The sequence below is a fragment of the Bos javanicus genome, chromosome 6 (genome assembly GCF_032452875.1).
Source record: "Bos javanicus breed banteng chromosome 6, ARS-OSU_banteng_1.0, whole genome shotgun sequence".
Taxonomy (NCBI): Eukaryota; Metazoa; Chordata; class Mammalia; order Artiodactyla; family Bovidae; genus Bos; species Bos javanicus.
In genome coordinates this window covers 66,731,145-66,745,254 of record NC_083873.1, presented here as the reverse complement: position 1 = coordinate 66,745,254, position 14,110 = coordinate 66,731,145, and the positions used below count along the sequence as shown (strand labels likewise).

The 14,110-nt window shown below is 40.2% G+C and overlaps 1 protein-coding gene across 3 annotated transcripts in view; it reads left to right on the top strand.

Moving 5' to 3' along the window:
* CORIN (corin, serine peptidase) overlaps window positions 1-14,110 on the top strand; it is a 300,354-nt gene that overhangs the window by 120,458 nt on the left and 165,786 nt on the right. For all 3 annotated transcript variants that reach the window (XM_061420084.1, XM_061420083.1, XM_061420082.1), the window contains exon 5: window positions 7,540-7,721. In XM_061420084.1, coding sequence (XP_061276068.1) covers window positions 7,540-7,721 — 182 coding nt within the window. The remainder of the gene's footprint in view (window positions 1-7,539; window positions 7,722-14,110) is intronic.

The window sequence follows — 14,110 nt, the reverse complement described above, 5'->3', positions numbered from 1 at the left end:
TGATTTCTGTGGTGTAAAGATTCCTACTAGATTTCAAGCTAATAATAGTTGAACAGTCTCCTCGCACAGCACTAATTTTGTCCCCTGAGAGGTATTTGTTGAGCTCGTGCTGGCTCTTTCTCCTGTATTTCTCTTTATTAACTTCCCACCCTCCTCCAGCCCACTCTTCCCCACAGGTTAGTTTTAACAGTAGGTCTGCTTTCTAGCTTCTGGTGGCTCAGAGAGGCAGTGCTGATCCCTCATTTCTTCTTTACCTGGTTACACAGTTTGGAATTGCCTGCCTCACTGTGAAGGGCTGTGGCTCCTATCAGGCCGCCTTCTGCACACAGCTCTCTCCGAGTTCCAGTAACTGCTACTTTACCTTTTCCCTTGAATCTGGGATGCCAGCAGCAACCTGTCCCCACAGGTTGCACTACCCCTAGTTGGTTTTTTGAAACCTTTCCAGCATCTTGGTAAACGGGCCTTTCGTTAAATGCTCTGCAGTGACCCTACCTGAGCAAGCTGTTTATTTCATGCTGAAACTATGATTATTGCAAATGAAAAATAAGACACAGTCCTGGATTTTTAAGAATTTCAGACTAATGCGACCAAAAAATACCTTGACTTCTCCCATGAGCTCTCTTCTGGTGTGAGACAGTGATACCCATAAACGTTCACCAGCATGGTTTTCCATGCCCATGCCTAGTGAAGCTGGGAAGCAAGGGAACCTCTTTCCTGCTCCCATTATGCCCCACCTAAGCCATACATCTCATGAGGTCACTTGAGGCCACCAGAGATCTAGACGGAGGAAGCTGGTGCCATTGGTCCGTCAGAGAGAGAAAGAGCCATCTGTTGTTATTTGTGTTTTCTGGCAGTGCTGATGAATTCATGCTCCTGTGTGATTTGTGAGTTTATACCCCTGTGTTATCTGTGGACTCATGTTTATGAGATGAGGTCACCTGGGTGAGATTCTGGAGCACTGGGCTGGCATTATAGTACTGGCTATGAGATCTTTTTAGGTTTCAATTTTCTCATAATTAAAAGGAGGAAATAGTGGCTTTTCTTACCAGATCATCAGTCATTAACATTCTCTTCATAACTAAGGTCTGCAGCTCTGGGAGCTCCCTATGACTATGACCTTGTGAGTGCTATTTACTGAACAACTTGTTTTGGCTTCAGTTCAGTTCAGTTGCTCAGTTGTGTCCGACTCTTTGCAACCCCGTGAACCGCAGCATGCCAGGCCCCCCTGTCCATCATCAACTCCCAGAGTCCACCCAAACCCATGTCCATCGAGTCAGTGATGCCATCCAACCATCTCATCCTCTGTCGTCTCCTTCTCCTCCTGCCCTCAATCTTTCCCAGCATCAGGGTCTTTTCAAATGAGTCAGCTCTTCGCATCAGGTGGCCGAAGTATTGATTTCAGCTTCAACATCAGTCCTTCCAATGAACACCCAGGACTGATCTCCTTTAGGATGGACTGGTTGGATCTCCTTGCAGTCCAAGGGACTCTCAAGAGTCTTCTCCAACACCACAGTTCAAAAGCATCAACTCTTCAGCACTCAGCTTCTTTATAGTCCAACTCTCACATCCATACATGACCACTGGAAAAACCATAGCTAGATGACTAGATGGACCTTTGTTGGCAAAGTAGTGTCTCTGCTTTTTAATATACTGTCTAGGTTGGTCATTACCAGAGACAAATTTAGGAATTAAAAAAAAAAAGGTTGTATAAATCTCATCAGTGAATAGTACATCTAACTCAATAGCATGTCTCTTACCAAGTGATATATCAAAGAGAAATATTTTAGTTACCTATTGCTGCATAGCAGATTACCATAGACTTTGCAGCTTAAAACAGCACACATCTATTATCTAACAGATTCTGTAATTTGGAACCTGAGAGTACCTTAGGTCCTTTGTCTCAGGATGTGTCATACGGGTACAAGTCATGGTATTGGCCAGGGCTGGGGTCTTGTCTGATGGCTTGCCTAGGAAAGGATTCACTTCCAGGCTCCTGTGATTGTTGGAAGAATTTCAATTCCTTAAGGGTGGAGGGTCCCAGTTCCTGGCTGGCTATTGGCCAGAGGACAACCTCAGGTCCTTGCCAGTAAGCCCATCGGATATGGCAACTTGCTTCAACAGAACCAGTGAGGAAGAGAGTCTGCTAGCAAGATAGAAGTCACAGTCCTATGTACCCTAATGACGCAAGTGACATCCCATTACCTCCTACTGATTGTAAGTAGGTCACTAGCCAGCTCACATTCAAGGGGAGGGATTATACAGAGCATAAACAGTATGAGGTAGAGGTCACTGGGGGCCATCTTAAACTCAGCCTTTCACAAGAACTGCTCCTCCACCATGGGAAAAGAGTTTTAAATCCTAAGCTTTTCTGATACACTCAAAAGTTAGTTTATTTGTCAGAAATAAAAAGTGACAATGAAATGCAGTGTGGGATCCTAAATGAAGATCTTGGTGATATTTGAATTGGGTCTTTACTTGAGGTAAAGATATTGTATGGTGTTAATTTCTTGGTTCAGATAATAGTACTGTAGTTGTGTAAGGTGTTTGCTTTGGGGGAGCCTGGATAAAGGCCATATGGAAACTTTCTGTGTTATTTTTAAAACTTTTCTGTAAGTCTCTAAAAGTAGTTTAAAGTAAAAAGTTAAATATTAGATACAATTAGCTACAGGAATATATTGTACAACATGGAGAATATAGCAAATATTTTATAGCTGTAAATCAAGCGCCATGTGCTTAGTTGCTCAGTCGTGCCCGACTCTTTGGGACCCCATGGACTGTAGCCCGCCAGGCTCCTCTGTCCATGGGGATTCTCCAGGGAAGAATACTGGAGTGCCCTCCTCCGGGGGGTCTTCCCAACACAAGGACTGAACCCAAGTCTCCTGCATTGCAGGCAGATTCTTTACCATCTGAGTCACCAGGGAAGCCCATAAATCAAATATAACCTTTAAAAGTTTTGAATCTCTGTATTGTACACCTGTAACCTATATAATATTGTACATGAGCCATACTTCAAAAAAAACCTAAAAAGTTAGAAAAAAGTGATTTATAAAACCTAAAAATCCTTTAGCTATTATATAAGCCTACAATGTGGCTATAGCTTATTCAATAATTTTAACTTTATGTCTTTATCAGAGCTATTTTTGCAGGTAAAAATCTGTAAATTTGTGGGTGGGGAAATGGGGAGATGTTGGTCAAAGGGTACTATATATATATATATAAATTGTAAATACAGGAAATTTAGTAGATAAATTTGCTTAAAATTGTATAGGTAAAGTCTATAATTTTTTGTATTAACAGAGAGATAATTTGAGTAGTATTCCTAATGGAAATCCCCTAAAAACCTCATTATTAATATATAGTAGAAGTATTTATATTTGTATGTATTTGTTTCAACAAAATTACAGAGGTAAGAATTTTCTGCTTAAGCCTTAGTTGAAATGTTTTAAGGGGATTTTGCACAACACGAAATACCCTTCAAATGTCCATTTAAAATAATCACCTTTTCTAAAATAGTGTCCTGATAGCCAAATCTGACTCCTTCCCTGTTCTGAGCACTGTTTTCAGATGTCAGTCTGCTTGTTGCTTGGATATCAGCACTTATATTCCAAAATAGTGTGGTCTGTCTCAACACACTGTTCCATGTGATGAAAAGCAAAATGCTTCAACCCCTTGTAGGCACTTGAATTTCATGCAAAGCAAGAACAAATGGCTCCTCATTTTGCTCAGTGTTTGAAAGGGCTGCTAGTTATTAATACCCCATCACTATTTCACATGTCCTCATCTGGCAATTTAAAGCCTATGGGTCTCGGTTGGTTACACCTCTTAAGAGAGCTATTTGGAAACACTCTAGACATTTTTCTTAGGCCCTATTTTTAGAATGGAAGGCCTAATGGTATTTTAATGTCTCTATATATTCCCAGATCAAGTCTCGAGAAAAAAAAAAAATATCTGTTACCTTTTGAAATTTAGCAAAGCTGGTGGGATTATCACCACTCCTCTGAGAAGTATTGTGTTATAAAGAGTGAATTTTGATTAACAGAATGTCAGTGGTAAAAGGACTATGAAAAATCAGCTCTTCCAAATCCCTCACTTTTCAAATGATGAAACTGAGTCTTGTATGAATGAACTGTTGGCCAAAGATCAGATAGTGAGCCGTGGCCAACATGAAAAGTTCAGAGGGGTAGCTTGTGATTTCCTGCAGAAAATAACTCAGGTGAGGGTCAATGACAAGAAGTGAGCTTCTGAGTTATAGACTCAGCTTTAGAGTGAAAATGGTCTGCTGGACCCCTGTGTGAACTTTCATCGCCTTTACCATAGAAGGTTCTGAATGAAGATGTGGAGTGATCAAAGAATATGTGGGCTCAGAACTGAGGAAAGGTCCAAGAAACACCTGGGAGAATTGGGCCCCAAGTGCTACTCAGCCTCACAGTGATCTTCCCCCCATGACAATGTGGGATGACTTTTCCCTCTGTAAGTGGCACCTGGAATTCCATCAGAGATTCCTTTGGTCCAGCAAGCAATCTTCTAATGATGCCAAAAACCTCTGGAGGGTGAAGTGTCCATCTATTATTATGTACTACTCTGTGTTATTTTCATCTCTTTTCTTCTTTGAAAGTCTCATTTCAATCAGCTCACTTGGGGAATGTAGCTTTGATGGTAGGAAGGGGAAAAATGTTTAGCAGCAAGTATGGTGTTGGAGAAGACTCTTGAGAGTCCCTTGGACTGCAAGGAGATCCAACCAGTCCATTGTGAAGGAGATCAGCCCTGGGATTTCTTTGGAAGGAATGATGCTAAAGCTGAAACTCCAGTACTTTGGCCATCTCATGTGAAGAGTTGACTCATTGGAAAAGACTGATGCTGGGAGGGATTGGGGGCAGGAGGAGAAGGGGACAACAGAGGATGAGATGGCTGGATGGCATCACTGACTCGATGGACGTGAGTCTGAGTGAACTCCGGGAGTTGGTGATGGACAGGGAGGCCTGGCGTGCTGCCATTCATGGGGTCGCAAAGAGTCGGACACGACTGAGTGACTGAACTGAACCGAACTGATACCTTCCCAGGTGGTGCTAATGGTAAAGAATCTGCCTGTCAAGCAGGAGACACAACTTTGATTCCTGAGTTGGGAAGATCCCCTGGAGGAGAAAATGGCAATCCACTCCAGTTTTCTTGCCTGTAGAATCCCATGGACAGAGAAGCCTGGTGGGCTACAGTCCTTGGGGTCACAAAGAGTTGGACATGACCAAGTGACTAAAACAATGATGGTCTGGTGGAGGGGGCTTTCCAGGTGGGGTGCTGGAGTGGGGTGGGCAGGATGGTGTCAGGACATTGGAACACAGGTCAGGGACTAGGAAGCAAAGGAAGAATGCTGAAACCAAACCAAGCTTGCTGTGTAGCTCTATTGTGGGCTCTTACACCTGGGAAAGAAAGAGAAAAGCCTTCACCCTGTCCTAGTGTTTCTTAGCCCCTTTGGCAAATACTGATTGATTGGAGATTAAGTAGAAGTTTGTAGAGTGATGGGAGAACCCAACCACTGTGTATATGGTTGGTTCACTGGGAAAGTGCATACCAGGTTTTGAATTAACCTTGAGTTATGCTTTTGGGACATACATTCCTAAAGTAAGGACTCATGTGTAATAGAGTAGTTAATAGTCCTTGAATCGGTTGGCTTGGGTTTGAATGCTGGCTGGGACACTCACTAACTCAGTGATCTTGGAAGAATCTCATATATTTTCTGTGCTTCAGTTTCTTTATTTGTAGAGTAGAGATGACAGTAATGGTATTGCTGGTGTACTACTGTAGTGAGAAATGAGTTAATGTGTATATAGCACTTAGAGCCTAGCAAAGTAGAAGCAATTGCATGGGAATTCTGTGTTCCCCACACTCCTCAACCACGTTTCTCGGTTTTATTTGAGAAAATATGTAAGGTCTCTGGAATGAGATCTAGGAAAGAAAATCTTCTCAAAAATGTTATTTAAGCAGAATTTTCAGTTCTATGAATATCTAATTTATTTCCTGAATGGCAATCAGGTGTCTCCTTTCCACTGAGATACTTGCTTGGACTAATTCATATTTTATGTCTAAAGCTAATTCTTTCAAATGCAAAACTTCTTCTTACATCTTCACTAACAAATTTGGATACATGTTAATATAGTTATGTGAATATTAGGATTCTAAAATGTACTTAATTTTAAGACAAGTTTCTGAGAAGGACAAAAGTGTTTGTATCTAAATGTAATTGTTGAGTACTCTTTTCCCACATTTTTATGTATAACAAGGTCTCACTCTCAAGATCCTTTCATAGACTTGATCCTTTCTGTTTTAACTCAGTGGCTGGCACATCCCTTTATGTTCCAGTGATCTATAGATGAATAAGTGGGGAATTATAAGTGTATTTGTTGGATCAAGGAATTCTTAAAGCCAAATTATTAGGTCCTTATGTGAGAATAAATGATATGGGATGGTAGATAGGGCATGAGTTGAATGTTAAAAATCTGGATTCTCTTCCCACTTCATCTGTTACAAAGCTGTATGTCTCAGAATCTCCCTAGACTTCCCTCAAATGAAGGATTTGAATGAGGTGTTGATTAAGATTTCTTACAAATCTGATACTATATGATTCTGAAATTTCTTATTGACCCTGCATTTTTGAAGTGTGTGCTTTGCTTTGACTGACATATATATTTTCTTTCCTTGTTTTCATAAAAATCATTTGAGATGCCTTTGCCAGATGACCAGCTAGGGTGAGAGGTGCAACCCATAGCTGCAAAGTAGAAAAAGCTGCCTGGATCTGCAGGAGAACAAGTCCATGACCTTGACATTGTAGCGTCCCCATCCCCAGACACAGGAACTCGGATCCAGCAGTGTTTGATTGCATGTCAGATGAATAAAGACAAACTCCAAAGCATCATTACCTTACTGCTAGTGGACAATTGTTTGTGTTTTGCTATTTTGCAGAAGATAGCATAGCAATGAAAAGATAAATTACTGTACAAGGTTTCAGAGTTGCCATTTGTTTGTGTAATATTTTCTTTTCTAAGGAGACAGTGTAGGTTAAGGAACAGCTTTCTCTCTGTCTGCCTCTCAGAGATAATTTGAATTTCTCAGAGGTCTGATAAAGAAATGAGATTAACCTATTTTGTGATCTACTCTGCCTTTTCATTTTGGAGGCATTCATTTTCATGTTAATTTTTTCCTTACGGCAGTAAGTAGAGTGGTTTTTTTTTTTTTTTTTGGTTGACAGGTTTACTTAACACAAGAAATCTCAAAAAAAAAAAATCATTTTGGATAAATCCTTCTACAAGAGAGAGTTAGATGATCTGTTATGGAACTAGTTTATTCCCTCTAGAATCATGACAGTGAGGTGGCTAAAATGCTTGTTACAGGGTTGAAGGTTGTTGTTGACAATTCAAGTTGTTGATTATAGTAAATATAAATTAAGGTATTATTGTAGCATGGGTGGCTAACTTTTCTTTAGTTTAATTATTATTTTGAGAAACAGTCTGTAAAAACATTAATTTCCACCTTTCTCTTTTCTTCTAGTCATGGACTCCTGCCTTGTAGATCCTTCTGTGAGTCTGCAAAAGAGGGCTGTGAGTCAGTCCTGGGAATGGTGAATGCCTCCTGGCCCGATTTCCTCAAATGTTCACAGTTTAGAAACCAAAGTGAAAACAGCAATGTCAGCAGGATTTGCTTCTCACCACAGCAGGAAAACGAAAAGCAATGTAGGTGTCTGCATTTTGTTGCATTTTTTGAAGTTTTTATTGAAATTCATGCTAGGAAATACACAAATAACGCATATAGTACAATAAATTTTAATAAAGTGACCAGACTCATGTAACCAGCACCCAGATCAAGAAATAGAATAGTAACAGCAATCCAGAAACCCAACCTTCCTACCAGTGATCTGACCCTCCCCAAAGAGACCTCTATACGGACTTCCATCACCTCAGGTAATTTTGCCAACTTCTGAACTTGATATCAGTGGTATCAATCGTACAGTATGCATGCCTTTTTTGTCTAACTCCATTTGCTCAACATTATGTTTTAGAGATTCACTGTACTTTCATCTTCTTGTAGTTCATTCATTCTCATTTTTCATGGTATTCTAATATATTTTATGGGCTTCCCTGGTGGCTCAGTGGTAAAAAATTCACCTGCCCATGCCTGCCAGTGCAGGAGATGCAAGTTCATCCCTGAGTTGGGAAGATCCCTGAGAGAAGGAAATGGCAAACCACTACTGTATGCTTGCCTAGGAAATTTCATGGACACAGGAGCCTGGTGGGCTAGTCCATGGGGTTGCAAACAGTCAGACATGACAGTGACTAAACAATAATATGTTTTATACCACAATATATTTTTCTACTCTGCTGTTGACAGACATGTGAGGTGTTTCCAGCTACTGTGAATGGTGATGCTAGGACTATTCTTGTACATGTCTTTGATGGAACATGGCTATGTATTTGATCAGCAAAACAGTTTTTTAAAGTGGTTATGGACATTATATTCCTCCTAGCTATGAAAGTTGCACTTGCTCCAAATTCTCCCCAAAACTTGGTATTGCCAGTCATTTTCATTTGAGTGATTCTGATGGTAATGTTGTGGTATTTCTTTGTGGTTTTAAGTTACATTTTCCTAATGATTGGGGCTGAATTTTCAAGCTGTTTTGGTTATTTAAATATCCTTTTTTGTGAAGTGTCTGTCCAAGTATTTTGCCCATTTTAATTGGGTAGTCTGTCTGTCTGTTCCTAATTTGCATTGTATGCATTGTAAAGATCTCCCACTGGCTGGCTTACCTTTACTTTCTTCTGTTAGTGTCTATTATGGAATAGAAAGTCTTAATTTTAATGGGTTAGTATTATTAATCTTTTCCAATCCTCAGTTTTCCAGATTCTCAGAGGCTGTGAAAGCCTCTTTCTAAATTACTAGGAGGGCCCTTTGGCTTCCACAACGTGAGTTACAGTTGCCTGCAGTTTTGAGTTCTTTTTCTAGAATATTGGTGCTTAGCACTAAGTCATCCAATCCACTGTCCTTATAGTTACTTGCCAAATACTTGGTGTGTCACCCCATTGAGTGCATTCCTTTCTTTAGGTAGAGTATTCTAGTTCACTTCTGATAACGATTTTAGCAATTGGACCACCCCCTGATGCCAGGGAATGTCTGTCTCCACCTACCATCAGTAATGGCAACTTCACACTTATGCCAGCAGTGAGTGATCCAGATCAATAACCCCATCAGACTGCCTGCTTTCTGGGACCATTCCTGCAACTGTCACAAGCTGGGTCTTTCAGAAGCAGTCACTGAGATGGAATTTGTTGTACAGGGTGTTTATTAGGTATCAGCACTTGTGTAAAGGAGGAGAGAGAAGGCAGGATTAGGTGGAGGCAGAAGCTGAAATGTGATCCAGGCCCACTGAAGCTTTAGCTAAATCCTCAGGGAGTTCTGGGGCTCATATGGTCTCAGGGACTTGTTCCATGTTGGGACGAGTCAGCCAGGTCTTTATACCCCCACCTGAAGCCACCACTGGATGTGATCCTTCTTGGGAAGGATGTGCCCTTGTTTAGGGCCGTTCTCTGTTGGATTACAGTGGGGGAAGCAGATCCTCTCCTGAAGGGCAGGAGTGTAGAGTGGGAACAGACCACATTGATCCAGTAAGAACTGCACTGATTTTGCTCTCTGTTTATAAGACAGTGTCGGTAAGACTCCACCTCCCTCCTGTTTGTTTCCATTCTGAGAGTGCGTTTCTCTGGTGAGCCTTGCTGAGAAACCAAGGTGTTTCTTGCATTCTGCTCCTCCTTGGCAGTCCCAAGTTGTAATTTTTTTTTTTTTTTTTTTTGGTAGAGCAGAAAGATTGCTAGATTTCCACTTGGCTTTGCAGAGGTTTTCTACCTAACTCTTTGGCTTGTTCTTTATAGCAGAAGCCTTGAGGGGAAATCTTTCCACACAATAGGCCTGCCCTTCTCTGTGTCTCCTTCCCCGCTACATCCTCGGCACCTTTATTTCCCACTCCTCTGGTAGCACCAAAACTCGAATTTTTGTCTGTCTACCTCTGTGGGATTACCAAAAAGTTCTACTGGCTTCTCTGCCTCTTTGCAGTGGCCCTCTGTCCAGATTCTCAGTTTCTAGTACTGTGCCAAGAATTGGCAAGTTCCAAGGGGTAAAAGCATCCATACATAGAATGTAGACTGTTTGTTCTACAGTTGTCTTCTCTCTGGATCTTAGCCACTCACCTCTTAATAGTCTCACCAGCTATCAGAGGCCTTTAAATGGATGTTTCTTGTGTTTCATCTGGCTTTTCCAGTTTTACTTGATGGGAGAGACATTAACCTGTCACAAGTTACTCATCCAAGCCTAAAGTAAGGGTTTGTTTATTTCTTTTTAACACAATATACAGTAGAGGTCTACTACTAAATTAGGATTCCCTCCAAAAGGTTGTATATAGCAATAAACTACCAGAATGATGAGTGAGTGTACATGAAAAAGAAGCCCTTTTAATTCTTTTTCAGCTACATTTCTCCCATTTTAATAAGAACACTTTATTACTCATCATTTGGAAAAAGTAGCCTGTTGATATAGGATTTAAGAATCCACTGAGGTGAAAATAAAAAATCATCAGTGTTCCATAACATGATGGTCCTAAAGTATCAGTTTTTAAAATCAAAGTAATACCAATATTCTTTAATAGCTCTAGGTGAAATGCCACTTCACATATGTTCCTCAAATATCAGAAGATAGTACAAATCTTTCCATCTCGGAAAAGATTGATGGTTTTGGAAAAGATCTGGGAAGATATATTAAAAAAAACTTACATTTTAAGAGAATAGAAATGTCCTAAGTACACTCATCTGAGACCCTCTATTTGTCAACCTTTTTAGAATTCTTTATACTCTTTTTTTCCATGTAGAGTTAATTATCTGAAAATGAGTCTGATAATCGGTGTTTGATGCAGTATTTTCCAGGAATTTAAAATAATTTTTCCATCTCATGCTTGATAGATAAGCGGTATGCTAGCCATCACAGGTATATTCATAGGGCATGTGCTAGGAAAGAACCACTGTTAGCTGTGATATTTATGCATGCATGAGAATATAATTTCTAGCGCACACACACATAGTTACTTAAAAATGTTCATATACTAAGAATATTGTATGCCAGGTAGAAAAGTATCAATTATATAATATTGCCTTAATCGTATAAGGGTTTGTGCTGTAAGACCAGTTATGAATATAACTCATGAAAGTCTTTTTCTCATTTTTTCACTTATTTAGTAAATATTCATTGAGTATTCAGTTCTGAGCATTATTGCAGGTAATATGAAAAAATAAAAGGAATTACAGTAACGATAATATTGGTTTATATCCACCTAGAGTGATGGTTCTCAACCAGAGATAATTTTGCGACCCCTCCACCTGGGAACATTGGCAATGTCTAGAGATAACTTGGTTGTCACAACTCTGGGGACAGAAAGAGTTGCTACTGGCATTTTGCAGGTAGAGACCCACTATACTGTAAAACATCCTGCAGGGCGTAGGGCAGCTACCCACACAAACTGTTTGGTCCCAAATGCCAGTAGTGCTCCTTTTGAGAGACTCTAGGTTAGGCGTGATGTTTTGCAAGGTACTTGGCTTCCCTGGTGGCTCAGACGGTAAAGCGGCTGCCTGCAATGCAGGAGACCCGGGTTCTATTCCTGGGTTGGGAAGATCCCCTGGAGAAGGAAATGGCAATCCACTCCAGCACTCTTGCCTGGAAAATCCCATGGATGGAGGAGCCTGCTGGCTCCAGTCCATGGGGTCGCAAAGAGTCGGACACGACTGAGTGACTTCACTCACTTTCTAGTAATAATAATAATAATACTTCTCATACTCCCGACCTTTAAGGAGTAATATTTAATACTTTAAGGAGTGTTAAGCCTAATTTGGTAGATCTATATATAAGAATGTGAGAAACAGTGTAAAAAGAACATTAGTAACTCCATATAACATGCTGACAGACAGAAACTGTAGAAGAACACAAGTTAAATGTCAATGGAATAGAAGTGGAGTCAATGATATAAAGGAGTTCTGAATGTTTGAAAAATGAAGGGTCTCACTTGACACAGAGGAAGCAAGGGGGTGTCCTGGGTAGGCATTCAGCACTGCGGACCTGTATTGGGTGTCAGGTGTCTATTTAGCCCATGAAACAAATGATGATTAAAAGTTGACTCCCATCTTAGTTTTCTCCTTCCAACTCGTCAAGTCATTTGCCCAAGAAAACAGCAGCCTCGCTTTTACCTTGTGAACCCCATTCTCCTTTCCAAAGTGCTTTCACAGCTGTTAGCTCACTTTGCTTCCAGAGTAAATCTCTGAGGTATTATCATCTTCATTTTATAAATTAGGAAACTGAGGTTCAGGAAGATTATCCCAAGATTATTTTAAATCAGCCCCCCAGTTCTGTTTTCATCCCGGGACCGTCCTGGGATTTGATTATTAATCTTTGAATGCTCCCCTCTGTTACAGCCTCCTTCTCACAAGAGCTTTCAAATGCCTTTTTAGACTGAGCTGAGCCAAAACTCACAACCTGTAACAGCTGCTTTTCCCAATGCACAGCTCTGTAAATTTAATTCATCTTGTCATAGCATCTTTTCAATCAGTCATAACTCTGAAGATATTTTGTTCTCATATGGAAGGATACTCAGTTGTCTTACCCTTTCTATCTTATATCAATGCCTGGTCCCGTAAAGTAAATAATGTGCTAACGTGATAATGCTGTGGAAACTATTCTCAGAGGTTTTTAAAATAAACATTAGTGTGTGTTTCCATAGTTGACTTGTGAGAACTCAGAGGGCTAAAGGTCAAGGTCCATCAATCATTCTGAGCTTTCTGACTAGTCCTTTACTCCACCTTGTCTGAAATTGTGTATGGAAAGTAGTTTAGAAATAGATCTCTGGTGCCATGAAAGAACTTCAGCTATTTATTCTTTCATTTTCCTCTTCCTTTTCCGAATATCTTATTTGCTTTCTTAGCTTTGGTTGTTGAGATAAACCACTTCAGTATGTTAGCCCCAGTACATTGTTGTCTCAAGATCTTAGTAAAACATAATACCCCCTTTCTCATTTTGTGTTGTGAATTCACTTGGGAAAATTACTTTCTTTAAGGTAGTGTCAATATTTTGCCAGAGGCAGATGAGTAGAGTTACCAAAATTAGCCACACACTTTTCATTACAATGAATAGTCAAATATAATGAGATTTGCCTAGAACCTCAAATTTTGTAACATTTATAATTTTAAATTATTGACAGCTTAAGTTGTAAAAGCATTTTCTTTCTTTGATATATAGTTGCTTCTTTTAAGGGCCCCAAACCTAAATCTGAAGACTTGTTTTCAAGCCCTAGTTGTTTTATTTAATAACTGGGTGGTCTTGAAGCAAGTTTCATAAACCCTTTTTATTTCTCTTTCCTCAATTTTATTTCAATTTCCTCAATACAGTAGGAATAATACCTGGGTGGTAGAATGGTTTTATGGACTAAATAAAATACTGTATTTGAAAACATTTTGGGAATCCATAACGCACTATGAAAATGTAAACGCTTCAGTATAACAGACATTTAGAAGCGTGTTCTATGGACCATGTAGTCAGTGAGGAACTGGGAAGGAAAGACGGAATGCAGAACTTTTAAAAAAGCTTATTTATTTGGCTGCATTAGGTCTTAGTTGCCCCTCATGGGATCTCTTTAGTTGCAGCATGTGAGATCTAGTTCCCTGACCAGAGATCCCACCCAGGCCCCCTGCAATGGGAGCATGTAATCTTAGCCACGGACCAGGGAAATGCTGGCATGCAGACTTTTTAAAGTGCTCATAAGCCCATGGAGAGCTAGACAGATGAGTACAAAGGCAGAGCCTAAGACAAGGATTTGAGCACAAATCATATGTTTGGGAGAGGTGTGGACCAGTGGAGGAGTGGGAAGGTGGTTCAAGGGATGGAAGGTGGCCAGTAAAGGTAAATTATGAATCCAGCTACCATTGTGGTCAACTGGGGCTTAATGTCATGGTAAAATCTGGGAAATAGTGTATGATTTGTACAATATGGCTCCAAATTACCCCACTAGAGGGATGAGGAACTGAGGGATACCCTTCCT